The sequence below is a fragment of the Xiphias gladius genome, chromosome 16 (genome assembly GCF_016859285.1).
Source record: "Xiphias gladius isolate SHS-SW01 ecotype Sanya breed wild chromosome 16, ASM1685928v1, whole genome shotgun sequence".
In the NCBI taxonomy this organism is placed as follows: domain Eukaryota; kingdom Metazoa; phylum Chordata; class Actinopteri; order Istiophoriformes; family Xiphiidae; genus Xiphias; species Xiphias gladius.
In genome coordinates this window covers 1,207,792-1,235,257 of record NC_053415.1, presented here as the reverse complement: position 1 = coordinate 1,235,257, position 27,466 = coordinate 1,207,792, and the positions used below count along the sequence as shown (strand labels likewise).

The 27,466-nt window shown below is 37.5% G+C and overlaps 1 protein-coding gene across 1 annotated transcript in view; it reads left to right on the top strand.

Moving 5' to 3' along the window:
• LOC120801588 (contactin-associated protein-like 5) overlaps positions 1-27,466 on the top strand; it is a 128,947-nt gene that overhangs the window by 52,360 nt on the left and 49,121 nt on the right. Inside the window, exons 4-8 of the mRNA XM_040148737.1 lie at positions 2,526-2,673; positions 5,013-5,216; positions 13,332-13,516; positions 14,397-14,540; positions 16,674-16,947. Coding sequence (XP_040004671.1) covers positions 2,526-2,673; positions 5,013-5,216; positions 13,332-13,516; positions 14,397-14,540; positions 16,674-16,947 — 955 coding nt within the window. The remainder of the gene's footprint in view (positions 1-2,525; positions 2,674-5,012; positions 5,217-13,331; positions 13,517-14,396; positions 14,541-16,673; positions 16,948-27,466) is intronic.

Here is a 27,466-nt window from a genome sequence, read left to right as displayed (position 1 = left end):
ACTTAATAACCCCTAATGACAAAGTGAAAGCATGCAAATTTCTTAAAAATCAAAAACTGAAATCTATCATTTACAAAAGTATTCATACCCTTAATACAATATTTCATAGAAGCCTCTTTGGCAACAATTGCAGCCTGACATTTTCTTAGGTAAGTCTCTGTAAGCTATGCACGCCAGGATTTGGGCAGTTTATCCACATTCTTCCTGGCAGATTCTCTCAAGCTCCGTCAGATTGGATGGGAACCATCTGTGAACTGCCATTTTCAGGTCTCTCCACATATGTTTTATGGGGTTCAAGTCTGGGCTTTGGTTGCGCCAGTCAAGGACAGTCACAGACTTGTCCCAAACCCATTCTAGCTTTTTCTCGGCTGTATCTTCAGGGCATTGTCGTGCTGAAAGGTGAACAGTCACATGGAGCACGTTTTTCTTCAAGAGCCTTTCTGTATTTGGCTGTATTCGTCCTTCCTTCAGTTCCAACCAGATCCCATGGCCCTGCATTAGATAGAGAAGCAGAATTTCTGTTTGTTGTTAAAAACCAATCCTGCTGCGCAGTAATTGATTTGATAAAGTCACTATAATTATCTAATGGCAGGGAAATCTCCAATGTTTGGGGTTTGTGTGAGAATCCTTTCTAGCTATTTGGAGCAAAAGAGGTGTATGGTTTGAATGTCTTGGCTTAATAATCACAGGATTAGAAAAGATGAATTTTTGCTGCATGAATAAAGAAGGTGTCAATCCTAGAGCAGCTGTTGTGCGCATGCGAGAAAAAGCTATATTCACATTGAGACTTACATCCCTCCCTCCATACACAGAGTAAATTTAAGTCTGAAAGTTCTTTTTTGAGGGCCTTAGCAACTGAAGTTAAAGGTTTAGCAGTGGAGGAGGATCTGTCCATAATGGGGTCTAATACCAGGTTAAAACCTCAACTAACCAAAAATCACCACTAATTATAAGCTACTAAGGGATGCATGAGATTTTAAGAAAGAGGCTCACATAGATGTTAGAGTCATCATGGTTTGGTCCATAGATATTAAGCATAGTGACCAATTGGGCACCAATGTGCCCCTTGTCAAAAAACATATCTGTCCCCTCTGTCCAGATTTTTTATCCATAAAGGCTTGAATTTTGTTGAACCCTTTTTCCATTTCGCCAGCAAACCATGTCGGTGGAGTATCAATATTAGCTTCAAATTAGTTAGTGCTAGCCAGGGGTGATGTAGATGGCTTTTTGCTTTTGTCGTCCCTCATTGCTGCTTCAGCGTTTTTTGTAGGCATTTTTACCATCTTGGATCCCCATTTGCAGGTTTTGAACTGTTTAAGGAGCAATCTTAAGTGATCTGTGCAAGTGCTGTATAGCCTACATTTTTACACAATCACTGTAGTAACATTTAATGTATGCACAGTACTTTTTCCAGATTGGATTTCCCCAATCAATCAGAAAGTGAAAAGTGAAAAGTTAAGAGTCTGTTGAGCTGTGTCAGTTCCCCAATAAAAAGGGAGTGAAACATGATGGCCAAACAGTAGCTATCGTCCCGTAATATTCATATACAAAAGGTCTCTTTTGTTGTTCAATTTCTGTCCGTTCATCAGTATTTATGATATATGTATGAGGTTGAGTCGTAGGTTCAACTAACTATGCTAATAATCAATAATTTCTATAATTTCGAGTTCTTTGTGAAGATAAACACAACAGGTTCAGTAATGTGCTGCCCTGATTTCCCTATGCTGAGCCTGGGGCAACGATGATGCAGGATGACATCATGAAAACTTTCCAATTAATGAGTTACCTGTCAGTCTTTATATAAATTCATGTTTACTATTCTTGGTTTGTTTGTAAAAAGTCAGTATAAACACAAACCAGACCAGAAAAAGGCAACAATGTGACTTTTTTTCCCTTGGTCTCAACCAAATTAAGTGACCTCAAGGTGTGAACAGAACTATAGTTGCTTAAAGCTAAGCATTCTTAAACATAGTGTTGACCGGTCAGAAAACACTGATACAAATAATTTTATGATGGTCATTAGTAATGGTTTCAGAAACATTGGAAGCTGGATGATAGGAGTGTTACACCAGTCAGTGCTCATTTTTACCATTTTATAAAGTGATTCCAAAAGGAGTATTTTATCATTTAGGTTGGAGGACTTGCTCTTTCTAAAATTCTGTTAACAGTTAATTCCTTGTTTTGAAAAAGTGTTGCAGGTTTAAAATTGTTCCAGGTTATGTGTGTCAGAGCTGCAGTTGTAACATCCTCTGGCTCTTCCTGCTTCACTCTTTTGCTGCTCTGGAAGGAAAACTGTTCCTCTGTTAGCACTTTGCTATTGAAAGGATTTAGATGTTTTCCTCTTCTTAAATTTCAGCCATTCATCTTATAAAAAAGGCTGTTTTTGCTTACCAATGGAAATATTACTGTTAATTTTCCTCTGATCGGAGGTCATTTCTGTTACTTCGCAATGGAACCTTGGTACATCTGTTTGCCTCAATTTAATACTACCATTATAACCAGAATTGTTGTCTCTGTTCCTGCAGAGATTTGTGGGGAATGTGAATTCAGAGGCTGTCGTCCAGAACAAGCTTTCCCAGTCAGTGAGAACCCGTTTCCTGCGTTTCGTCCCTCTGGACTGGAATCCTAGTGGCTGGTTGGGCCTCAGAGTGGAGGTGTACGGATGCTCTTTCAGTGAGTGACACACACCTTGCACTTCAAATCACCCTCAGATAGAGCTCACTTTGTACGTCTAACCTCCACACTCACACCAAGAATGACCAATTCATATGTTCATGTGGCTGGTGTAACTTGATGAAGGGAAGATTCCCTCGGTCTTTCAGTAATTTATTGCTACGCACCGGCATGATACTGGTCTCAACGGTTTGCTTGAGCTACACAGCCACATACCTCCAAAATATTCTCCTCTAATTAACATATTTATGCACCAAAATAAATAAAACTTTACCTAACTTTACCCAAAATGTACAAACATCAACTTTCATCAATTCTCTTAACACTTGTTTAAAGAAACTTAACCTTACATATCAAAAACAATGGAAACAAACAGAGAGAAATTTCTTCCCAGGAATAGTCCTGGAAGAAAAGAGGAAGTTGTATGCAAAAGTTTGGCCACCCATGGGCAAATTATACATTTTGTTGATTTTTGAATGGAAAATAAGTGAATACAACCCCTGCAGCAAACTTACATTAAAAACGATCCTTTCCTCAAATGTTAATGCACTGTTTCTTTCTATTGAATGAACTTAGAAAATAGGAGAAAAAAAACTAATTGTGGCATGTGCAAAAGTTTTGGCCAAGTTAGTAATCCCCCAATTGGCAGATATCAGGATTTGGGAACAGTTTTTTTGTAGCAGCTAAGAGTCTTTATGTTCTTTATTTAGGAATTTTCAACCAGTCTTCCTGCAGATCACTTAAAGTTCAGGGATATTTTTAGGCTGAACACACAGCATGTTTAAGATCTGTTCAGTAATGTTCCAGTCAGGGGATTATGAAGGCCGTTCCAAACACTTCACTTTGTGTCTCTTGAAGTTGTTCATAGTGGATTTTTAGGTCTGCTTTGGATCATTGTCCTGTTTTAGAAGTGTTTTCAGTTTCACTTTCTTGACTGCTGACATTTAGTGAAATCCATTCTTCCCTCTAATCATGCAGTGTTTTCTGTGCCACAACACCGAAGCATGATATCTGTACCATCCTGCTTAAAAGTTGGAAAAAAATAAATAAATATATATATATATATATATATATATATATATATATATATATATATATAATGAATTGTAACTGTCCCGGTCAGCAAATATAGGTAGTTGTGATGTAACATTGTGTACTGATGGCATTACATCTTGAACATTGGTCAAATGAGGTGGCATTGAAATAGAACTTAGGAAAGTTTTGAGAAAAATGTGAGCATAGCAAGATGAAGGCAAATGAAGAAAAATGGTGAGTCAAGGGAGGGAGCGCAACCTAGGCAGTTACAATATAGAACCACAATACTAGTAGTAGTAAGAAAGAAAGAAATCACAGTGGCGGTTGGGGGTCAAGCACAATGTTTAAAATACACAAAATACACAGCCACAACTTTAAAAACAGTTGCCAGTTTTAATGTTACGGCTGATTGGTATGCATTATAAAACTTTGAAACTACAACAGTTACCGTGTTTGAACAGTTCACAACAGATATTGGAGAGAAACATGAGGAAGGTTGGACCAGAGTGGTTCACTAACTGGTTTCGCACTGGTGACCTTTTTTAACCATGATGTTTTTGTTACTTGTTTTTATTTTTTTGTTGCCTGAGTAGTGGTTTTCAAAACTTTCTGTATGGATATCTATATATAATTTGCAGACATGGAAAATGTGATGTAAAAAAATAAATATCAGCTTACCTGTGCTTGGTTGTAACATTTGCCAGTTTGCACGCTGAGGAAGGGACGGCTGGCCGAAACGTCCGTGCAATGCACCTGCCTTCACACTGTGTATGCAACCAGTGGATCGCTGGTTACATGCTTCCCGTGTGTCTCACCCTAAACACTTTCGGTACAGCAGAAAAGAAGCACAATGTGTCAGCCAATCAAATACACACAAGCACAGATATCAGACAGAATACCTTGTAGCCTTGTATAACAGTGTTCTAATTTTACTATTTACTGTGCATGTTGCTAATGGCTCATTAAAATGCTCTGCAGCATCTTGGTATGTGATTTGCAACTTCTTAGTTCAGGTTTTATCGTCTACTTGTAGTAGAAGCAATGTGCCTACACCAAAACAGATATGTTTATTTGATCCATAGTTATTTTCAGCCTGAACACAGTCTTAAATTCACATGCAGCTAATCTGATAATCGAAATATCAGGTTTGTGATTTTATATGTTCCTTAACTTTAGAGATTTTTTAAATTTGAGTCATTTATTAAAAATAAGTCATACATGTTTTGGCTCTGCATCGGAGCATATAGCATGTGTTATTCAGGATCCTTTACAGTTTTTATTCTAACGACTGATCTTTCTTTTAGAATCAGATGTGGCAGACTTTGATGGCAGAAGCTCTTTGCTGTACCGATTCAACCAGAAGTCCATGTCGACAGTGAAGGATGTGATCTCTTTGCGCTTCAAGAGCCGCCAGGCAGAGGGGGTTTTACTGCATGGGGAGGGACAGAGGGGAGATTACATCACCCTGGAGCTTCACCGAGGAAAACTGGCCCTCTACCTCAACCTAGGTGATTCAAAACTGTTTAACAACCTCACTTTCCAAATACATGTTTTTTAACATGACAATGAAGCCTGATCCCTTGATTGACAGCTTTGTCAGCCTATTATCAGCCATGGTGGGTCCCAGTTATCCATAACCCTGGCTAATCTGCCAAATTTGGTGGCTGTAGTAGCAAGCAGTAAACCAAAATCCAGGAATCAGCAGGTTCCTAAAGAAATCTATGTTTTCATGGCCATGTTGTCATTTAGACTGTGGTTGCAGCTTATCATTTTCAGGTTTCACGTTTTTTTTTACTGGAAGTAAGAGAAAATAAATAAATTATTTTAAATGGTTTATAGATTTTCAGTTGGAATTGATGTCTTCCAGAGGACTGTGCAGCTCAGTTCACAGTAAACAGACTGCTCTGGGGCTGAGGACAAAACAGAATAAACTTCTAGCAAGAACAAGAGAAAAGAAACACAAAGAGGTTAGGGTACAGGTTGAAAGGCAGCGGTGAAATATAGGTAGCTTTTTTACTGACCTGAGGAGTTTACATACATACAATTACACACAAATCACTATATAGGCACTCTGCATTTACCACAAAAATGAATAAATGAGAAAATGAAATAATTTCGAAATTGTGACTTCACATCTAATGAGATCTGTATGTTGTAATTAAAAAATGTTACAACCATGAAATACAGATCCCTATAACTACAAGATACAGATTGTGTAATTATACTCTATTTTTTTCATTATTAAGGCTAATTCTAGTGCTGCTTAGACTAAGTACCTTTAATTTGGATTGTTTTTGATGATAAAACATAACAGTGAAATTAAGTAAAGAATGTAAAAAAAGATAAAAATCTCAAAATTTTACAGACTTTTTGGGGTATTGGTGGGTAGTAAGAAAAGGGTGGTTGGTTTGCCCCTGGGCTGAGTTGGACTCCTGACCCCCTTTGTAAAATTCCGGCCATGGCTAGGGCTGGATGTTGAACCTCAGTATTTTTTGTGTAGTGACAGAAATGTGCTCAAATGATGGAATTTCAGAAACTGAAAGGTGGTATTGCTATACTTGGTCAGATTCTTAGTCTTATATACGTATTCTTTGATCAAATAGTTTCTTTAAATCATAAAATCTTGACTATTTCTTACAGATAAAGGTGTTGATGCAAAACGAGCACTGATGCTTTTTGAGGAGTAGAAAAAAGGGTTTTGCAGAAAAACATGTTTATATTGCTCAATCCAGGGCTTATTTTGTGTTTGATCCTGCCAGAACAGGTTCCAGGACCCTCCAAATTGGTACCAGCGTAGGTACCAGATGACCTATCAGATCTGTTTTGGGTCCTGCGTTTGTAAATGACGTCACACATTATGACTGCACGTCGGAAAATGTATGGATGTTCATACTGCAGACTAGCATTTAAATAAGCAAACTTTGATTGTGTGATTGTACATCTAATAAAATGTAGATGCCAAATTTTACATGTAATTATTTTATATCTGTTTATGTATAGGTTCACTACGTATATATACATGTATATTGTATTGTAAACACTTTTTATAGTTCTTTCGATTCTCGTTTTGGGGATTTTTGTCAGTTCTTCCTTGCAAAAGGCTTCTAGTTCTGTGAGATTCTTGGGCCATCTTGCATGCACTGCTCTTTTGAGGTCTATGTGCAGATTTTTTCAATGATATGTAGGTGAGGGGACTGTGAGGGCCATGGCAAAACCACCTCTTGAAGGGGTCAGTTGTGGATTTTGAGGTGTGTTTAAGATCATTATTCTCTCATTATTCTCTCTTTTCATCTTCAGCTTTTTTACAAAAAGTGTGATGTTTGCTCCCAGAATTTGCCGGTATATAATTGAATCCATTCTTCCCTCTACCAATATTCCCTGTGCCACTGGCTGCAACACAAGCCCAAATCATGATCGATCCAGGCTGTGCTTAACAGTTGGAGAGGTGTTCTTTTTTCATGAAATTCTGCGCCGTTTTTCTCTAAACATATCTTTGCTAAAAGTTCTATTTTAACTTAATCCATCCACAGGACTGTTTCCAAAATACATCAGGCTTGTTTAGATGTTCCTTTGCATACTTCTGATCCTGAATTTTGTGGTGAGGATGCAGGAAAGGTTTTCTTCTGATGACTCTTTCATGAAGGGCATATTTGTGCAGGTGTCACTGCACAGTGGAACAGTGCATCACCGCTCCAGAGTCTGCTAAATCTTCCTGAAGGTCTTTTGCAGTCAAATGGGGGTTTTTATTTGGCTTTCTAGCAATCCTACAAGCAGTTCTTTCTGAAAGCTTTCTTGGTCTTCCAGACCTCAACTTGACCTCTACTGTTCCTGTTAACTGCCATTTATTAATTACATTACTAACTGAGGAAAATGGCTGCCTGGAAATGCCATAGCCATAGCCCTAACAAGCTAATTAAGGTCTGAGACAATTGTAAAAGTTATCTGAGAGCTCAAATCTCTTGGGGTAACAAACTTTTGTATGGGGCTCCATTCCTTTTTTTTACGCTAGAAAATTGTACAAAACAAAAATTATACACTAATCTTGTTCAAAATAGTGTTAAAAAGAATGTTTCATCTTTAACTTTATGCCTTTAGGAGATCAGTTTATCTTCTACTCACTTAAATATTCACAGTAACAGAAATTTATATATATATATATATATATATATATGTACACATAATAGAAACACAAAATGTACCCCAGACATAATTATTGGCACCCTTCACTGATTACTGGTTGCAGAATCTTTGCAAATAATGCAAGCTACTAAATGTTTCTTGTAGCCATCTAGAGGTTTCTTGCACCTGTCTGCTGGTAGTTTCTGCCACTCTTCCATTGCTATGCGTTCAAGCTCTTTTAAGTTTGCAGGTGTCCGTTTTTGCTATGGCAAATTTCAACTCTCTTCAAAGGTTAGGATTTAGGTCAGGACGTATTGCTGGCCAGTTTAAAACAGTCCATCTTTTCATTCTCAACCATTCTTTTGTGCTGCTGGATGTGTGCTTTGGGTTGTTGTTCTGCTGAGAGACCCAAGACCTTTGCCTCAAACCTAGTTTTCTGACACTGGGTAACACATTTCGCTGTAAAATGCCTTGGTAAACTTCTTATTACATCATTCCTTTGATACATTCAATGCCTGCTTGCTTTGGGGCTGCAGCAAGCAGCCCCACAGCATGATAGAACCTCCACCATGTTTTACTGTAGGCAGGGTGTTCTTCTCCTTATGGGCTTCATTTTGTTGCCTATAAACAAACTGAAACCCTACATACCCAAACAGATCTACTTCCGTTTCATTTTTCCATAGAACAGTATCCCATCTATTAAAGTTTTTGGCAAACATTAGTCTTGCCTATTTGTTCCTTTCTTTCAAAAGTGGTGTCCTCATTGGCCTTCACCCATGGAGCCCTACTCGGTTTAGTGTGCAGCGTATGGTACAGGCTGAAACCAGGTCAGCTCTTCAGATGTCTTACATGGTGTTTTTTCCATTGAGTTTCTTCTTAGCGCCATGTCCTGGAAGCATCTTAACAGTTTTATGATTATGGAACTTCATGATAACATTAAAAACTGTTGAAACAAGGATTCTGAGATCCTTGGTGATTGCTTTGTAGGCTTTGGAATTGTTACGTTTTTTCATTATAGCATTTCTGATGTTCTCAGAGAGCTCTCGTTTCTGCCATTGTGAAAAAAAAACTGAAAGCAATCAGCCACTTTTTATACAGTAAAACCATCATTCATTGGTTAATTTATGTCATGTTAAGACTGAAAATTAGGCACATAGCAAGTAAAGGTATTTTTGGGAAGTTGACCACAAGATCAGGTCTGGCCTGAGATTGGTTGTGATTATGTCTGGCAGAAAGGAGAGCTTCTGACATAGGTCAACCTCCATTTTTCCAGTCCCTGGCTGTCTTCAGTAGGTCTGGTTCCCTTTTTGCAGATAGATTCTATGAGAATTGTCCTGCAGGTACAAAGGTGATGGTGGGTGACAAGCCAGGTGTTGGTGGAGGGATGGCGTTTGGTGCAGCTGCTTGAATCATAGCATCTTATGACTCAGCCAGGATCATATTTAGCCTCGACTTGGTGCATTTATACTCTTCAGTGAGGCCTGAGACAGGCATTTCTAAAGCACCTTTCCCATACAAGCCAATACTGCTGATGCAACGCGGGAGTCAAAGCCATTTCTTGATAAATTAACTGACTGTTCTCTCCAGTTTCTTGACTCTGGTGATGGGGATTACATAGACTATTAGAGGCCACATCAGGTGGTGGATAAGGCTGAACTGCAGACACTACAATGACTGCCTGAAATCTGGAACCCATTGACATCACCAAATGCTGATTTCCTCCTTTGAAACGCTTTGCCAGGCCTTTACTGCAGCCGCATTCAGTTGATGCTTGTTTGTGAGTCTCTCTGCCTTCAGTTTTGTCCTCAGTAAGTGAAAAGCATGCTCAGTTTGGTTGAGGTCAGATGGCTTACTTGGCCATTGAAGAATCTTCCATTTCTTTGCCTTGAGAAGCTCTTGGGTTGCCTTCGCAGTATGTTATGGGTCATTATCCGTCTGTACTGTGAAGCACCATCCTATCGGTTTTTAAGCATTTGGCTGAATCTGAGCAGATAGTATAGCCCTGTACAATTCAAAATTGATCCTGCTACTTCTATCAGCAGTCATATCATCAATTAAACATCACTGACCCACTTCCACTGGCAGCCATACATGCCCATGCCATAACAATGCCTTCCACCATGTCTGACAGATGATGTGGTGTGCTTTGGGTCATGAGCCATTTCTTTCCTTTTCCATACTCCATACTGTCCACCAGCCTGGTACAAGTCAATTTTGGTTTCATCTGCCCAAAGGATCTTGTTCCAGAACTGGGCAGGTTTTTTTTAGATGTTTTCTGGCAAAGTCTAACTGGCCTTTCTGTTCTTGAGTGCTGCCAGTGGTTTGTCCCTCGTGGTAAACCCTCTGTATTTATATTCATGAAGGTGTCTCTTGATTGTAGACTTTGACAATGATATGGCTACCTTCTTGAGAATGTTCTTGACCTGGCTAGATGTTGTGAATTTGTTTGCTTCACCAAGGAGGGAATTCTGTGATCATCCACTTTAGTGGTCTTCTGTGGTCTTCCAGGCCTTTTGGTGTTACTGAACTCACCAGTGCATTCCTTCTTTTTAAGAATGTACTAATTTGTTGATTGGCCACTCCTAAAGTTTCTGCCATCTGTCTAATAGGTTTGTTTTGTTTTTTCAGCTTAATGATGGCCTCCTTCATTTGCATTGACACCTCTTCGGACCAAATATTGAGAGTTCCCATGAACAGCTTACAAAATGCAAATTCAACCTTGGAGTCAACCGAAGACCTTTTATCTGCTTAATTTGTCATGTAATAATGGGAACAGGGAACAGGCCATGCGTGGCCATGAGATTGTCAGTCAATTATTTTTGAGCCTCTGAAAATGAGGGTCTATGCATAAAAATGTTTGTAATTCCTTACATTCCTTAAATGGTTAATACAATATTTTTGTTAAACCCCTTGAGTTATAGCTGAAAAATTCAATTCAATCACATCTTGACGGCTTTGTTTCAAATCCATTATGTTGGTGTAAAGAGGCAAAATTACAAAAATTGTCTCACTGTCCAAATACCTAGATTGGCATGAAGGAGATCGATGTTATCCACATTAAGAATGAATAATATATACCAGCCATTATGTTCACTTTCCAAGTACAAGATAACTCCACTGAGTTTATCTTTAAGATAGCAACCCCTGCAGATCTTTCTGAAACTGAAAAACTGAAAATTTTTTCCACTGAGTTTTCCAAAAAGAAGCATAACTCACCACTGATTGTGACTGTTGAAAAAAATATGTCAGATTTCTGCTATTTAGCAATTAAAAACAAAGCTATACACTTAATATTCTCCCTTAACCCCCGGCATTGAGAGGAACAACTGATAAAGAAATGTAGGAAGTGTTGTTATCAAAGTAAACACTTTCCACTACAGAGTTGCAACAAGCTAGCTGCTGAACTCGATGAACTACCGTGTAAATTGTAGTGCTGGCAAAGTGCTTTCTTGGTGAAACTAAGCAGGGATATACAAAGGTATATTACAAAATAGTCTTGATTTAAATGCTGTTCCAAAAAAAGACAGCGAGGGATAAAAACTGATAACTCTGACTCAGCCATAACTCTTTGCCATAACACTGGCCACCCTTTTGCACAGTCCCCGATCCGTACACTTTCTGACGTACAGCCAATCATAATATGGGATGTCATCTGTAAACAACCCCTGTAAATGCAGGACCACAAGCAGATCAGGCAGTCCGAACACATCTGGTACCTATACTGGCACCTATTTGATTAAATCCGGCACCTCCTTTATCATTATCAAAATCTGTAAATACATTTTCTGTAATATTCAATGTAGCAGAACAAAGGCCATGCTTTAGATTTAAAATTTAAGTCTTTAATTGTTATAGGGCACCACCTGCTATTGCAGGAAATTAATTTATGTAATGAATTAATTAATTTAATAAATCTCATTAATCAAAATAATCTAATTAATCAAAGTAACCAGTCTTTAGTCAGAAGTAGTTTAGCACTGAGTTCAGGAATCTCTTGTTTCTGCCTCAAGAGAACACACAGACAACGACTTAACGATAAATGAGGATATTTATTGTCAGTAAATGTCTATAAGCAACAGAATAAATACAATATTAGTAATGAAAAAAGAGTAATGAGGTTAGAATTAAACAGATGAATAAAACTGATCCTTGAATTTATCATTCAAGGATCAATTTTATTCATCTGTGAATGAACTGATCAGTGATAGTGAAATAAAGGCTGAGGATGGCTCTTTGCCAACTAGGCTGAGGTTCTGGAAAAAAACGCAATTTCTCAGCTGGTTCCTTGGTCCACTGATGTTGGTGCTGGAAAAATTCTGATAGTTTCACTTTCTTTAACTAGAATCATTAAATAGTCTTGAAAGTAATTTCACTGGTCGGGCAACAAAACTTTCAAAACACTATCAGGCGAGAAGATCACTTAGTGGGAGGAAAATCTGAAAAACTTTAACCAAAAGTTAAAGTTTGTCTCCTAATGGTATTTGTGATGAAAAATAAAAATGTGATGTTATTGGTTCTGTTATTCTGTTATTTCCCATTAAAGTAAATCATTTGTTTGCCTATTTTGGATGCATTTTTAATCTAATTTTTTTTTAAAGGGGGAGAGAGACTTTAGAGTTTTTAGCATGTCACTGAGCTGATGTTATCGCAATTTGAACCTGAGCAACAAGGAGGGAACTGGTAAAATTTCAAAAAGACAATCTCTTCAAACCAGTAGGTCAGTCGGACCCTAGCAGGCCAAAATTGTTTTGGCGGATCAAAAGGGTGGCGATAATAGCAGAAGCACAGCAGGTAGCAAAAGCATTGATAGTAGCAACGATGCTAGCGCAGCGGCACCTGCAAGCAGATATGACCAGCAGATGCGTTCTGTGACATTCCCAGATCCGCCAGAACAGCACCCTCTCTGTTTTCATGGACCTCCTGATTTACAAATTAAGCACTGATAGACATCAAAAGATAGAAAGATAGAAAGTTATCAGAAAAAATGTCCTTTTGCTATTATCACTAGAACTGAAAGTTACTTTTTTGGCACACCTAGAGAAGAAAAACAGCCTGGCAGCAGCTGTGGTCATCTTGAGTTCATGTCAGTCACAATGTACTCTTATAGTGAAAACTTTAATCGGCAGAAAAAAGTTTCAAAATGTCCAAAGAAACTTTTTAAACCACTCCTTCTGCCAAAATACGACCAAATATTCAGCTTCTGTTTGTTTCTATTTTAGAGCTTGGGTATCAAGGCATTTTAGGTCAAGCCATAATCAGTAGTAATAGTCAAAGTGGAGTCGAAAGTCTTTTTAAATTCTGTCAAGTTGAGTTTAAAAGTCGTAAGGGTCGCCATGCCATGTGACTTACCACTGCAAATCATAATATTTAAGAAGCTGGAACAAGCAAATCTTTTTTCTGAAAAAATGACCTCAGTGATGCATCATTTATCAAAATTTCCATTAATTATCTGATGACTGAGTTTTTTTCACGTGTTGTCTTCTGTCTTTCTGTGTTATTGTTAGATGACACAAGACTGAGGTTCAGCAGCAGTCGTGTTGCCGTCACAGTTGGTAGTCTGCTGGATGACCAGCATTGGCACTCTGTCATCATTGAGCGCTTCAACAAGCAGGTGAACCTCACAATGGACTCTCAAACACAGCACTTCCAAACCAAAGGGGAAGGAGACTCATTGGAGGTCGACTATGAGGTCAGTCCATCGTGTCAGTCATTAAGACTGAAGAACTTTTTCATTACCATGTGTGGAAATGAGTGGGAGGAGTTATTTTAGATTACCATGGTTCTGGAAGTAAAAGTCCCATTCATGTTTTCATAGACAATGTTAGGTGACTGACAGTTGGAGCTCTTCAAGGCTTGAATAGTCATGAAGCGCTCCTGGTTGAATCATCAGCACCACAGACAAGCAGCTGTGTTAAAAAAAATGTTTGGTTCTTTGATGAAAGCTCAAAGGTACAGGTCTGTGAACATAAAACCTGAAGGAGCAAACTACCTGTTACAGTAAGAGACATCCAATCACACAGCGTCACATTCTGTATGCCCCTATAACAGAAAGCTTAGGGTAATTATTACACTTTGTTGAAACCTGATAAAAGGAAGAATTCAGTATATTTGCATAATTTTTGCATAATTTTTTTAACAACAAAGCTATCACTTGTACTTGTCACTTGTACCTGTCTTTCCTTGTACACATGTGTACATGTAAAAACCCAAACAGAAAAGTATTTACCTACCTCGAGGAGAAATCAGGTTTCGCCCCACCTGACTACAGAAATGAGGTTTCACCCTTACACGACATTTAAGAAATCAGCTCCCTGTAGAAAGCTCACTGGATCTCACTTACCTAGGTGCATTGTGAACCAAAATACTAAAAATAGCTTGGGAAAGCTGCCAGAGTATTAATTAAAGACAAATTAGAAAGTCTGTACTTTCCAACACCTCCTGATTATAAAACAAGGTGGTGCCATCATAGTTCACATAAAAATGCCAAAACAGAATGTTAATTTCATTGTCATATTATTACTTATAAATTTCTTGCATCATACTTCTCCTGTTTTGTCTCCTCATTAAAGCTGAGCTTTGGAGGCATCCCGCTGCCCGGCAAACCTGGCACCTTTCTTAGGAAGAACTTCCACGGCTGCATCGAAAACCTCTACTACAATGGAATCAACATCATCGACCTGGCAAAGAGACACAAGCCACAGATTTACAGCGTGGTGAGTTTGATTTTGACTTTATTTCTTACTTTTTAAATATATTGTAACTGTACTGAAACTTCTTGACTCACTATTCAAAGAAGAAAGTAATCCAAGCAAAGATGCAGGTGTGCAGTTACAAAATATATTAAAAACTGCCCTAGTTTTATGCTATTTTTCCTACATATTGGGTGGAAATTCATTTCAACTAGGCCTCAAAGGATAATTTAAGTTTATTACAACTTTGGCATTATTTCCCTAGTTTTTCTCCACCCATCATTTCGGTCAGTAAGAATAACATTGTACTTGCAAAGTAAATCATTGAAATCTGGAAACATTAGTCAAACAATCAGACAGACAAACCCCTGAGCTCAACAAACTCATATGAAAAAGAAAACCAAGATGAATGGTAAAATTATAATCCAAACTGTCCATTGTAAACATCCGTCCCACTTTACAGACCTACTTCCTGCTTCAAATTTGACTTATAGTCATGCAAGGACCAAGGTTGGGGACAAAGAGCATTTTATCAAATCTTAATCTAGTGCGAATGCGCTTATGGATTCTAGACAATTTAGAGTAATTTATTGAATGTAATTAGGTGTAGCTTTCAACATTTTTAAGAATGTCCTTTACATCTTTCCCCAGGAACAGTGACTGACTTTCAGAGAGCACTTTAACCAAATACAAGCCAAAACTTTAATTTTGGAAAATACTTTCCTAATTAGTATATTAGATTTAGTATGATCTGCTACCGGCGATATTTGTAATTTCAAATGATGAACCCAGCGTCAGTAGCAGCTGCAATGAGAAGCCTGCTACCTGCTTTCTGCTTAGAAAAAAAAAAGACAAAAGGTTCAATAAGAGATTCCTTTGGAGCTCAGCTCAGCTCAGCTCATTTGGGTGAATTCCCAAAGTGAATGAGATCCAAACTGGAACTTGATTTCAGAACCTGAACTCTAGCACAAGGAATTTTCCTGTGAGATGAAGGATTATAACTGACATTTCAGGTGCATTACCCTTCAATTTGACCTCCAAATAAATCAAAATCAAAATAAACTGTCGGTTTGTTTCCAAACTGATCGTCTGGCTGCTCATATGTCTTGAACCTTTAGTGATGTCAACGTGTACCCAGATCTGAAAGGGGACCTATTTGCTTCTCCTTTTTTTTCTGTCATCTATATAATATGATAATGTCAGATGTTCATATTACACGTGGCCAAAGTTTCAAATAATGAGGTAAACTTATGTAAAAGTAATTCCTGTGAGACACAAACTCATGCATCAGACTGCTCTGAACACTAGGAAATCACAAATTTCTTTATAGTCATCTGCTCCAAGCACAGGTCATTCTCCTAAAACAGTCTAGTTGAGAAGTATTATGGGCATTTAATGTACTCCAGTATGCAAATAATCGATGGTGCAGGTATACTTTACAGTAGTTTAGAATGGCATTAATAATAAAATTTTACTAGCAATGTTAACTTTTGTATTTCCCGACAGCATAAGTTTTCCACATTATTAACAGGGGCATATATAGAACAAAATGAATATACTTATTGTGATTGAAAGACTAAATCCACCGTTATGTCACACAATAAGCAGAAAATTGACATAATATTTAACGTAAAGAGACTTCTTACATTAATCTTTGTTGCTGCGGATGTTCGTGCTGTCGACTCTCATATTCCGGAATCGGATTTGGACTCGAACATGTATGCATGGATTTGACAAGTTGCCAGTTCCAACCACCTGTACCCACTGGTAAGAGGATGAGGCGGTGTTCACATGCACTGGGTTCGCTGCACCTCAGCAGGCTACCGGATGTTCGGCCAATCAGAAGAAATTGGGCTTTTAAGGAGGCCTCTTAAGGAGGCCTGAGATAATATTGCCCGTTTCAGTCAGAGGCTCAATTCAGGGCTTGCATAACAGGCTGTTGTAGATAAATAAGGACTTTTTTTGAACTGTGAATCATAAAAAGCTACTCTAGTGGAGTCCCAGAATAAAAATATAGAGCTGGAAATGAGCATAATAGGTCCCCTTTAATTGATGAGTACCATGTTACTGTTATTGATAAAAATGATACACAAAATTATAAAATAGGACTAAAGGTATCATAGACAGAAATTATCCTTTGGCTTTCTTGTCCAATAGGGCAACGTGACCTTCTTCTGCTCGTGGCCTCAAGTGGTTGCCTGCACCTTCCTGAGCTCCAGCAGCAGCTTCCTCACTCTCCCGGCAGCTACACCATCCGCCATCATGGCGGGTTTCTCTGTTCAATTCCAGTTCACAACGTGGAACCCTGACGGGCTACTGCTCTCTGTGCAGCTGAGCCCAGAGTCCTGGAGACTAGAACTGCAGATCAGCAACAGCCGGCTCCTCCTGACACTCCACAACTCAGGACAGCAGAGATCAGAAGCCACGGCTGGTCAGGAAACAGCAAAGTCACACACAAACACACACACACACACACACACACACACACACACACACACACACACATAAACACACAGGCACAGTACATACAGTATACTGTATGTTTGTATAGCTGACTTTTTGACTTAATGAATAATGTGTTATTTTAACTTTCTGAAAATTCATTTTTTTAAATGAGCACAGTTATTAGTAACTAAGAGCTCTGTGAGACTGTGCTTAGGTAATGTGGTGCTTAGAGCTCAATTATAATGTTGGCATGCTAACTTGCACAAAATAACTATACTAATATGCTGATGTTTAGCAGGTATAATATTTATGATGTTCACCATCTTAGTTTTGCATGTTAGCATGCTAATATTTGCTAATAAGCACAAAGTACAGCTGAAGCTGATGGGACTGTCATTAGTTCTGAAGGTATTTGGTCATAAACCAAAGTATTGGACAAACTGAAATTTTGACCTGATGATGGGGCTAAGTCAGGGGATCACAATTCATCCTGAGGGGGACATGAATGTCTATACGATACTTCAAGACAATCTATCCAAGAATTGTTGAGATATTTCAGACTGGAGCAAAGTGGTGGACCGACAGCCTGACACTGGTATCTCTATTTTTAGCTCCACTAGTATGACAAAAAGTAGCAATTCAGCATTTTCCCGTCATCATCCAGTGCTTATTCCAACCCTCACCACTACATACTATACCTAATGAGCACCCGTAACCTTGACTTTCCCATAAGTAGTCCAATAATGACATGTGTATGTTGACCAAGTTATGGTAAATTATCTGTAAAAGTAAGCCTTTATTTAACTTAACTGAAGAGAGATGATTTATCTTAATTGAAGCCCTGTTTGATATAATATAAATAGTTAATCTATTGAAATTATCACTTTTTTATATACTGTAGATAATACAATTAGTAAATAGTTTCAGTTCATTCCAATGGCTAAGGCAAACTCTTAGCAATAGGAATTGAAAAATGAATGAGAAAAGTGTTTTTCTTAAAAAAAAATACTCAGAGCAGCGGAGTCGTGAGGGTGACATAACTGTTGTATTGATGGTGTCAGTGCTGTGGTTTATTGTACTGAATTCATCAAGACATCAGGTAAACATGTAGAAACTGTTCGGTTTTCGTTAACAGCAAATTAAAACAGGAACAAATCAGACAACCACAAGGCTTTTTACTGAAATATGATCAAGTATATGAAATTTGAATTATAAACCTTTTTCCAATAAAATTCTGGTGCGGGTTCAGGTAAACTCAGAATTCACAGTTGAGATATTAATGGCCTACAGAATGCATGTCAGTTTGAAATGTTTATAGACTTATGAGAACCAAACAAAACCTTGTAGAGACACACTCTCTTTTAGTCGTAATCCTACACTGTAATGTTAAACCAGACCAAAAAAGTGAGGAAGAGAGAAATGCTTTCTCTTTTTCTCATCTTTCTTTCTTGAGTCCATTTGGCGGCTATTTTTAATGCCTCTTAATACTGAGGCAGACTGGAACGACATTGCTGACATCACGCAGAGACAGAACAAGATGCAGCCCTGCACACAGTTTCATCCTTCATATTTGGAATATTTGTCCTCAATAAAATCTTAATATTTTTAGAATTATGTGAAGAAAAATGTCCCCATCAAGGGATCATGGAATTGTGTTACAAAGATAACACAGATAATCATGTTTGATTGGGGAAGCCAGAGACCCATCAGATGTCATGTTGGAGAGAAATACAGCCGGAGGGATCAAAGCTGCCACAAAAATTCCCTTTACCATAAAAATTCATAGACCACATTGGGTCCTGTTTGAAGTGTAAGCCTCACACTAATGGATCCTTTCATAGAATAAAATTAAACAGTGTATCCAATGACGAACACCTCCATCATTTCTGACTGTCAGACCTGCTTTTGTCATGTTGTTTTTGTTTTAAATAAAGCAGTTTTTCAACTTCTACTGCCTTTAATGTAATTTGCCTTTTAAACCACAAAATCAGATATTTTTTAAATTATTGGTAAAGCAGGACAAAATATAGAAAAAAAAACTAAATAATGTAAAGCACAGAGCTAGATTCAGTACAACTTTTGTATTTCCACACCAAGTCCAAATTTACAGTTACATGCAAGATGTTTACAGGAAACCAAGTAGGTGCTGACAGTACATTTTTGTGTTTCTATTGTTTCTTAAGCCCAATTTGGACTAGATTTATGTCTGTGGGGGAACCCATATATGTGGATAACTATTCACTTTCTCCCCAGTAATGATTACAGCCACAATTACCTACCGTTTTTCTGTGAATTCACTATTCCTCCTTTAATTTAAATCCCGTTTGGAGGTACCTCGTTCTATTTTAAGCGGTAAGTTTTATTCTGCATAAAGAACTGCTTATCTTTCTGCTTTTTCGTTTTTTTCTCTCAGGTTGGGAAATTTGACTTTTTTGGGGGGGGGGCTGAGTAAATCAAAAATGTTTTTGCTAATCTGATGGATGGAAACATACTACCAACATTTAGGCCTATTTGCAAACCAAAAAAATCAAAGCCATCACGAGAGAAAGAACCCATAAAAGCTCACCAAATGTGCATGTAGAGTATTTATTTACATTTTTATGAACTGGTCTCATCAAGAGTATGGCAAATTAGCTGTTAGCAGTTCCTGTTTGCAGTGTACTCATGGGTGAACAGACAACTATCACAAGATTAGTGATTACTGAAGAAAACTTAAAAATGTAATGATTCTAAAGCAAATTCTGAAGCCTCTTTTTCATTATTTCTAACTGGATTTATGGAGATTTATTCTTGATGGACTTGGGGGATAATAATGACCTCGGAAGGTGTAAGGGAAACTGAATGATATCAATATGTGTTTCGCCTATGTGTGTTTAGATTTCACTGAGTTATGACTTCGAGAATTAGTGTGATTTTCGACTCAAATTCACCTCATGCATTAACTTTACTTTATGTAGTCTTGCTGCATTCTTCCCATTCCCATGCACCCACTGACGAGGCTTTTGGCTTGGGAATGTCTGTGTCTATTACAGAACACATCCTGAAATTTCCTGATGATTAAAATGCTGTGCAGAAAGATGCGTTAAATTACAGACAAGCACATTAAATATTTTAATCCCTACCTCCCCCTGTAATGTTAATCCTGTCCAAATGGGGCTTTACTCACTAAAAAACTGTTACTTGAAGGTCAAAGTTCATTCTTGAACTGAGAAACAGCAGCTGAGAAAACAATCCTAAAACAATTTAGTAGCTGTTTGGAATTTTCACTCTTATCAGGCAATCTTCATCAGCAGTTTGGCAAAATTGTCATTGAATTGTAGATGTTCAAATTTCCATTTTTTCTGAGCACTTTAAAAATTTCTTATTCTAAACATTTTCATCATTTGCAATGAGTACTCCATCTGCTGATGAATATCATATGGATTATTTTCTTGGTTGTGATGATTAAAAATTGTTGTCAGAAATGATCGATTTGATGTTAAAGTCTGTGTCTGTATAATGGCATCACAAAGCAATTTTATTCAAATCCTCTTAATCACTTTTATATCCTTTCACAACTTGGCACAACCATATATTTATGAATTACTCTCCCCATATATAGATACACTAAACCTCTCAAGTCATCAGAGCAAGGGCTTCTGAATGTGCCACACTCAAAGTTCAGGCCTCATGGTGACCGAGGTTTTGCTGTCCTGGCCCCCAGGATATGGAACAGTTTCTCTCTGTTGGCCAGGTCATTCAACTCAGTTGAGTGTTTTAAATTTCATTTCAAGATCTCTTCTCACAGGCATTTTGTAGATGCTTCCTGCCATGATTTGTTTCACTTTGTTTTTATTCTTTTAATAATTGTTGCTTCTCTTTGATTGATCTATGTATTCATAAGGAATAGTAAAACTTAAAGAGAGAGAGTAGGATGGAGATAAGTGGGATATAATGTCAACTAATTCATTTTGAGAGATTGGAATGAAGGTATCCAGTATAATGGGGAAAAAACAAGGTATAGCGAAGGAGCTAGATGGTGTAATAGATGCTCTGATTGTGGTGATGTTTTAAACTAAGAATGATGTGAATATTTTACAGTCAGGAACAGAGGGTGAAGAATTTATGAGAGGTTTATAGTTCAAAAGATGATGAATGGTTTTAAAAAGAAGTTTAGGATAATTTTTTAGGTATTCTGGAGTGTCAGTGCCCTGCAAGTTATGCCAGGTTTTTATCTTGTGTATCTACTATGTCCATTATTATAGCAGTATTATTATTCCTTGTTTTTTCCTCCTCTTCTTGGTGGGTAATTATTGAGGCTGCAGCAGATGTAATTACTGAGGACATTTTGGGTACAAATTTAGGGGCTCATCCTGCTACTCAGCATGGAGAAATATTGTATTTAATTCACATTAGGAGATAAACTGTCCTTAGTTTGTGTGAACAATGGACTTCATGTTTGAATGCAAAGCATGAAGCAGACAGAGGAGATAAATTCTTAAATTAAGTCAAGGTCTCTGTGTAATACTTGTCTATCTGAGGCAGGAAATAGCTGGAATTCTTGTCCACACAGTAAGTGATGGGCCAAAACTAATCTAGTGTATCTTAAAAAGCAGCAAATGCCTGAGGCTTAACTGTTTCAAAAAGTATAATAGACCAGCTGGGAAAATAAACATGAGGGTGCTGAGTGCAATTTACCTGCTATGTTGCTGAATTTAAATATTAAGGCTATCTGTTGCAGTAGTTTGGAGCCTCAAGTATAATAGAGTTGTCACATACAGCTACAAAATGTGAAAGAACAGTCAGGACAGTTTGTGAAATCCTCTTGTTCTCTTTCTTCCAGAGTAGGTGGAGGAGGCTGACATCCGTTTCATTTCCATGTTTCTACTACAGGGCATGCACAGGGCATGTTGCCTTCTTTATCACAAAGATTGAAAGCAGGGGGAGACTGCTAGCATAGCTCTATCAAAAGTTTAAAAAAAAAAAAAGAACAACAAAAACAAAAAATCAGCTTCCAACAACTTCAAAGCTCTCTGATTTACATGATGTGCCTTGTTAGCTAGCAAGCTAATCACTAATCCATCCTTTTTTTTTTCCTTAACAAAAAAAGCAGACATTTTCAAATATTAAATACTGTTGAGCCTACTCAGATTAAATAAAATACAGTACGCAATCAGTGGAATTATCGTTTAAATCTGAAGCTGGCAAATCAAAGATGACGTAAAATAGAGTATTGATCTGAGCAAGCATTTCCCGCCACATTTCAGTAGGCTAGGCAGTTTTTATGCTACAAGCATGTTTTTTGGCGTAGAAAAATAACAGTATGAAGGTTTGATACCCTGCCTACATCTGCAGTCCATCCTGTAGTCAGCTGGGTTTACTTGACAGTAGTGTTAGGAAAGAGCTCAAACGTGGCGTGATGAGTTCAGAACTTCGGAGATGCTGCGTTCAGGTACGGCATCCAGCAGTTGTTAGTCAACAAATGGCTCCAATGATAACTGCTGCTAAGACCACAACATTTAATTTTTACATTTCTATTTTTACTCTTGCTCAATAACAAGATACAACATATAAATCAGACAGAAGTGGGCTTGTTGTAAAGTGGATTTTTTTTCACCTATGATAGAACGAGACTAGCAGTTTCTCTCTGCTTCCATTTTTTCTGTTAAGAGAGTATTAACAGAAAAAGTTAAGATAGTGTTGTGGAAATAATAAAAAGTGTCAATTTCTAAAATCCACAATGAATTGAATTTAATAAGTTAGTCAGTCAGTTTTATGGATTCAGTGTAATGACTTCTCAGCCTTTGCTTCTCCATTCTCCTACCAAGCCATAACAACTTGATTCATAACAATGGCAACTTTAGTGCAGCGGGGTTGTTTCCGAATAACCTTTAAGCTGTTCTGTGCAGATGCTTACCAAGCATTTAAGAGGTTTGTTCCACTCTGCAGTTTTATAAGAACAGTAAATTAAACACTGTTTTTGCTCAACAGTTAAATAATTGCAGAGCTTGAGTAACTATTCAAGCTCCTGTTTGATAAAAATGTTTAGTGAAAAAATAATTCTAATAATTGCCTCTACTTAGCTATGTTTTTCAATGGAACGCCCTCCCTCCATATAATGGTTTTAATGTGAAATATCTGTCCAGCAATTGTTGAGTTGCATACACAGGAGCTTGACACAGTTAAACAAAACTGCAGGTTAGAGCTGACTGAAATTAAGTGGTGAGTGAGAACAGTTTTTTGTGCTAAGAATAGAAACTCTGATGGTTGTTGCAATGGAATCATTGTTGTAGAAATGTAAATTATGCTAAATTTATCAAGACAGCAGGTAAACTTGGAGGAAGTGTTGAGTTTGCATAATGCAAACAGCATCAAATGCAAATTAGATCAGGTAAAGATCAGAAAACAGGGAGACATCTTGCTAAAAAATGATAAATTATACAGTCCTGGTTGAAATTATTGGCACCCCTAAATTTTAAGTACAGAATTTAGAATATCTTTAGAAATAAATGCAAATTAACCAATTTTGTATTATTAAAAATATTTTTAATACAATGTCAAAGGTTACCGAACCAAAGAAAATAAAAAATAAAAAAACTTGCATAATAGTGAAATAACACGAACATTATGACAAGTTTGGCTTGAGCTATGGTTTGTGGTGCTGAAATGCTGAAGTAAGCATATTGTGTCACTACAGTTGCCGGCCTTTGTGTGCCTTTTACAAGTTCTGCTGCTCTGCCTCTACCCAGTTAATTTTGCTATTTCTTCATTACAGCATTTAATTACCCGCTGTACATTTAAAACTACATTAGTTCTGCTTAAGCATTCTTAGCTCTCCCTTCTTTTAGCGATTTTCTCCCTACTTCACTTGAAAGTTACAAATGATCTTCTAATTGCATCGGACAAAGGACTTGTCTCCGTACTTGTCTTGTTAGCTGCATTTGACACAATTGACCATCACATCCTATTACAGAGACTGGAACATTTAATTGGCATAAAAGGAACTGCTCTAAGTTGATTTAAATCCTATTATCAGATCAATTTCAGTTTATGCTTGTTAATGATAAATCCTCCATATACTCAAAAGTTAGTCACGGAGTTCCACAATGTTGTTTGCTTGGACCAGTTCTATTCACCTTATATATATATAAATATATATTAGCTTCCTTTAGGCAATATTATTAGGAAACATTCCATAAACTTCGATTGTTATGTAGATGATACCCAAATGTACTTGTACTTGCTCACAGTGCCCTATTACCCCGGTGGAACACTGTGCTCCCAGAATGCAGGCTTAGTTGTGGTTCCTAGAGTCACCAAAAGTAGAATAGGAGTCAAAGCCGTCAGTTATCATGCTCCTCCACTGTGGAACCAGTAGAGGCAGACGCCCTCTCCATGTTTAAGAGTAGGCTCAAAACCTTCCTTTTTGATAAAGCTTATAATTACAGGTGGCTCAGGCTTGGCTTGAACCACCCCCTAGTTATGCTGCTATAGACCTAAACTACCGTGGGGACTTCCCATGATGGACTGAGCTCCTGTCTTCGCCTCTTCCTCTCTATCTGTACGCATTCATATCCAGTCAATACTCGTTACTAACTTGGCTTCTTCTCTCTCCCGTAGTTTTGTGCTTTCTCATCTCTCTCCTCTCTCCTCCTGTTGCTTTCTGCAGGTATTTCTGCCTCTGGAGCTGCAGAGTCTGGATCTGTCACTGCAAACAACCTACTGCCCCCATGATCCTGCTCAACACCCAAAGCTTCAATTATTATAATTATCATTATTATTATAATATTTACTCTGATTATTATTATTATTATCCCTATTATTATTAGTTTTATAATTAGTCTCATTATTGTTCTACAACTTTATGTGGAAGCTATATTGTGCTATGTGTCTTTTTCTTTCTCATACCAGCAAGTCAAGGCAGACGGCTGCCCACCATGAGCCAGGTTCTGTTCAAGGTTTCTACCTGTTAAAAGGGAGTTTTTCCGTGCCCCCTCATGGGGGAATGTTGGGTCTCTGTAAATAATATTATAAAGAGCATGGTCCAAATCTGCTAAATATGAAAAGTGCACTGAGATAACTTCTGTTATGATTTGGCGCTATATAAATAAACTTGAATTGAATTGAAAATTAAAAAATAAAATGTCCCCAGACACAATTATTGGCTCCCCTCACTAATATTTGGTTGCAGAACCTTTGGAAACAATAACAGCCTCTAAACATCATCTAAACGTCATCTAGAACGTTCTTGCACCTGTCTGCTGGTAGTTTCTGCCACTCTTCAATTGCTATACGTTCAAACTCATTCAAGTTTACAGGAGTCCCTTTTTGCAATTGCAGATTTCAGGACGTATTGCCGGCCAGTTTAAAACAGTCCATCTTTCCCTTTTAAACCATTCTTTTGTGCTGCTGGATGTGTGCTTTGGATCGGTGTTCTACTGAAAGACCCAAGACCTCCATCTCAAACCTAGTTTTCTGACACTGGGTAACACATTTTCATCTAAAATGGCCTGGTAATCTTCTGATTTCATCATTCCTTTGATACATTCAATGCCTCCAGTACCAGAGGCAGCAAAGCAGCCCCACAGTACGATAGAACCTCTACCATGTTTTACTGTAGGTAAAGTGTTCTTTTCCTTATGAGCTTAATTTTGTTGCTTATAAATAAACTGAAGCTATGCTTTACCAAGGAGCTTTACTTTGGTTTAATCTGTAAATAGAACATTATCCAAGAAGGACTGTAGCTTATCTATGAAAGTTTTTGCAAACATCAGTCTTACCTTTTTGTGCCTTTCTTTAAATAGTGGTGTCCCTCCTTGGCCTTCCCCCATGGAGCCGTACTTGGTTTAGTGTGCAGCATATAGTACAGGCTGAAACCACCACTCCGGAGAAGCACCATATCCTGGAAAAGTTTTAACAGTTTTATGACTGTGAAACTTCTTGATAACATTTCAAACTGTTTACACAAAATCTTTGGCGATTGCCTCGTATCCTTTGGAAGTCTTGTTTTTTCGAAAATAGCATTTCAAAAAAAAGATCTTGTCTTTGCCATTGTGAAAAAGAAGCTTGAAACAATCAGCCCCCTTTTATGCAGTAAAACCGTCATTAATCAATAATTAATTCAGGTCATGTGAACACTGGATATTAAGCACAGGTGAGTCTTATTTGTTTTTTATTTTGTTTGATGAACTAATTTAAATTAATCAAAAAGGTGCCAATAATTGTGTCAAGCATACATTTTATATCCTGTACATTTATTTCACTATATGAAAGCCCCTTTTTTGTTGTTCAGTAACTTGGGACATTTTATTAAAATAATTTGATTATACAAAATTGGTTAATTTGAAATTATTTCTGAAGAAATTCTAAATTCTATACTTAAAATTCAGGGATGCCAATAATTTCAACGAGGATTATATTTCTAGATACTAAAAATATAAAGCAGCAGAAGGTTACAGATTTTATAATAATACCTTATATGTATGTTTTGTAAGCAAATATTTTCATTTTTGAGACAGTTGAGCAATGGATACACAGATCACCGATGCAATATAAAAGACATTAGAGCCTAGTAGTTACCGTTCTGTTACTTCAAGCTCATTTGATATCAATGCAAGCTGTGAAGGGGGAAGGTGCTCACCAGCATTCTCTCATGGCTACACTGTTTGTTCCATGAAACAGCCAATCAAGTGGAGAGAATGATACCAGACGTTCTCGCTGTCTTCTGGGAGGAGGCCAGGCATCACTGGATTTTAATTTATTCTGAGAGAACAGGGGAAAGGGAAAAATTCCCCCAAAAGCTGGGATGAACTTGACTTAGCCCATATTTTTGACAAATTAAAATAACTCTCAATGAATGTGCGTCCTGCATGAAACCTTCTGTCTCCTATGAGCTCTGATTGAGACCCAAAAATCTGTTTTTGTAATATGGGAGCTGAGCTGTTAACATGGTGCTGTGACTCATCATTACTCCTAGCTGCCATCAGGGTGTCATCCTCATTGATAGCTATAACAATAAAGCATGAACATGTCAATTAAAAAGTAGATTTTTGACTAGGCTAAATGAGAGTTTCTTTCATAGCTTTTTAATTGTTAGAGCTACACAGGATATACAACACATTAAGAATAATCCCAGTTAAAATACAAACTAAATCTTATTTTTGTAGTTTGTTGTAGTTTGTTCCAGCATTTCTATCACCACTAATAACAAAATTAAGAACCTTGTGTGTCATGACACAGCTGTCTATATGAACAAAAAATTGGATTTTATTAAATATGTGCGCACACAATTTCACACAATGAACAAATGATATATCTGCAATGATACAATTATCATTTTACATTCATCTGCTTCTGCACTTACATGCTCCTTTACATTCATATACACAAACACCAGAATGCTAAATAGGGTCAGCCACATGTCTCTGAAAGTCCCACCAGCCTGACTAGAGTTTCTTCTGGACAAAAGTAGCAGATGACAAAGATACAGATGAGAAACATCACAGAAGTTAAGATACTGTAGTACC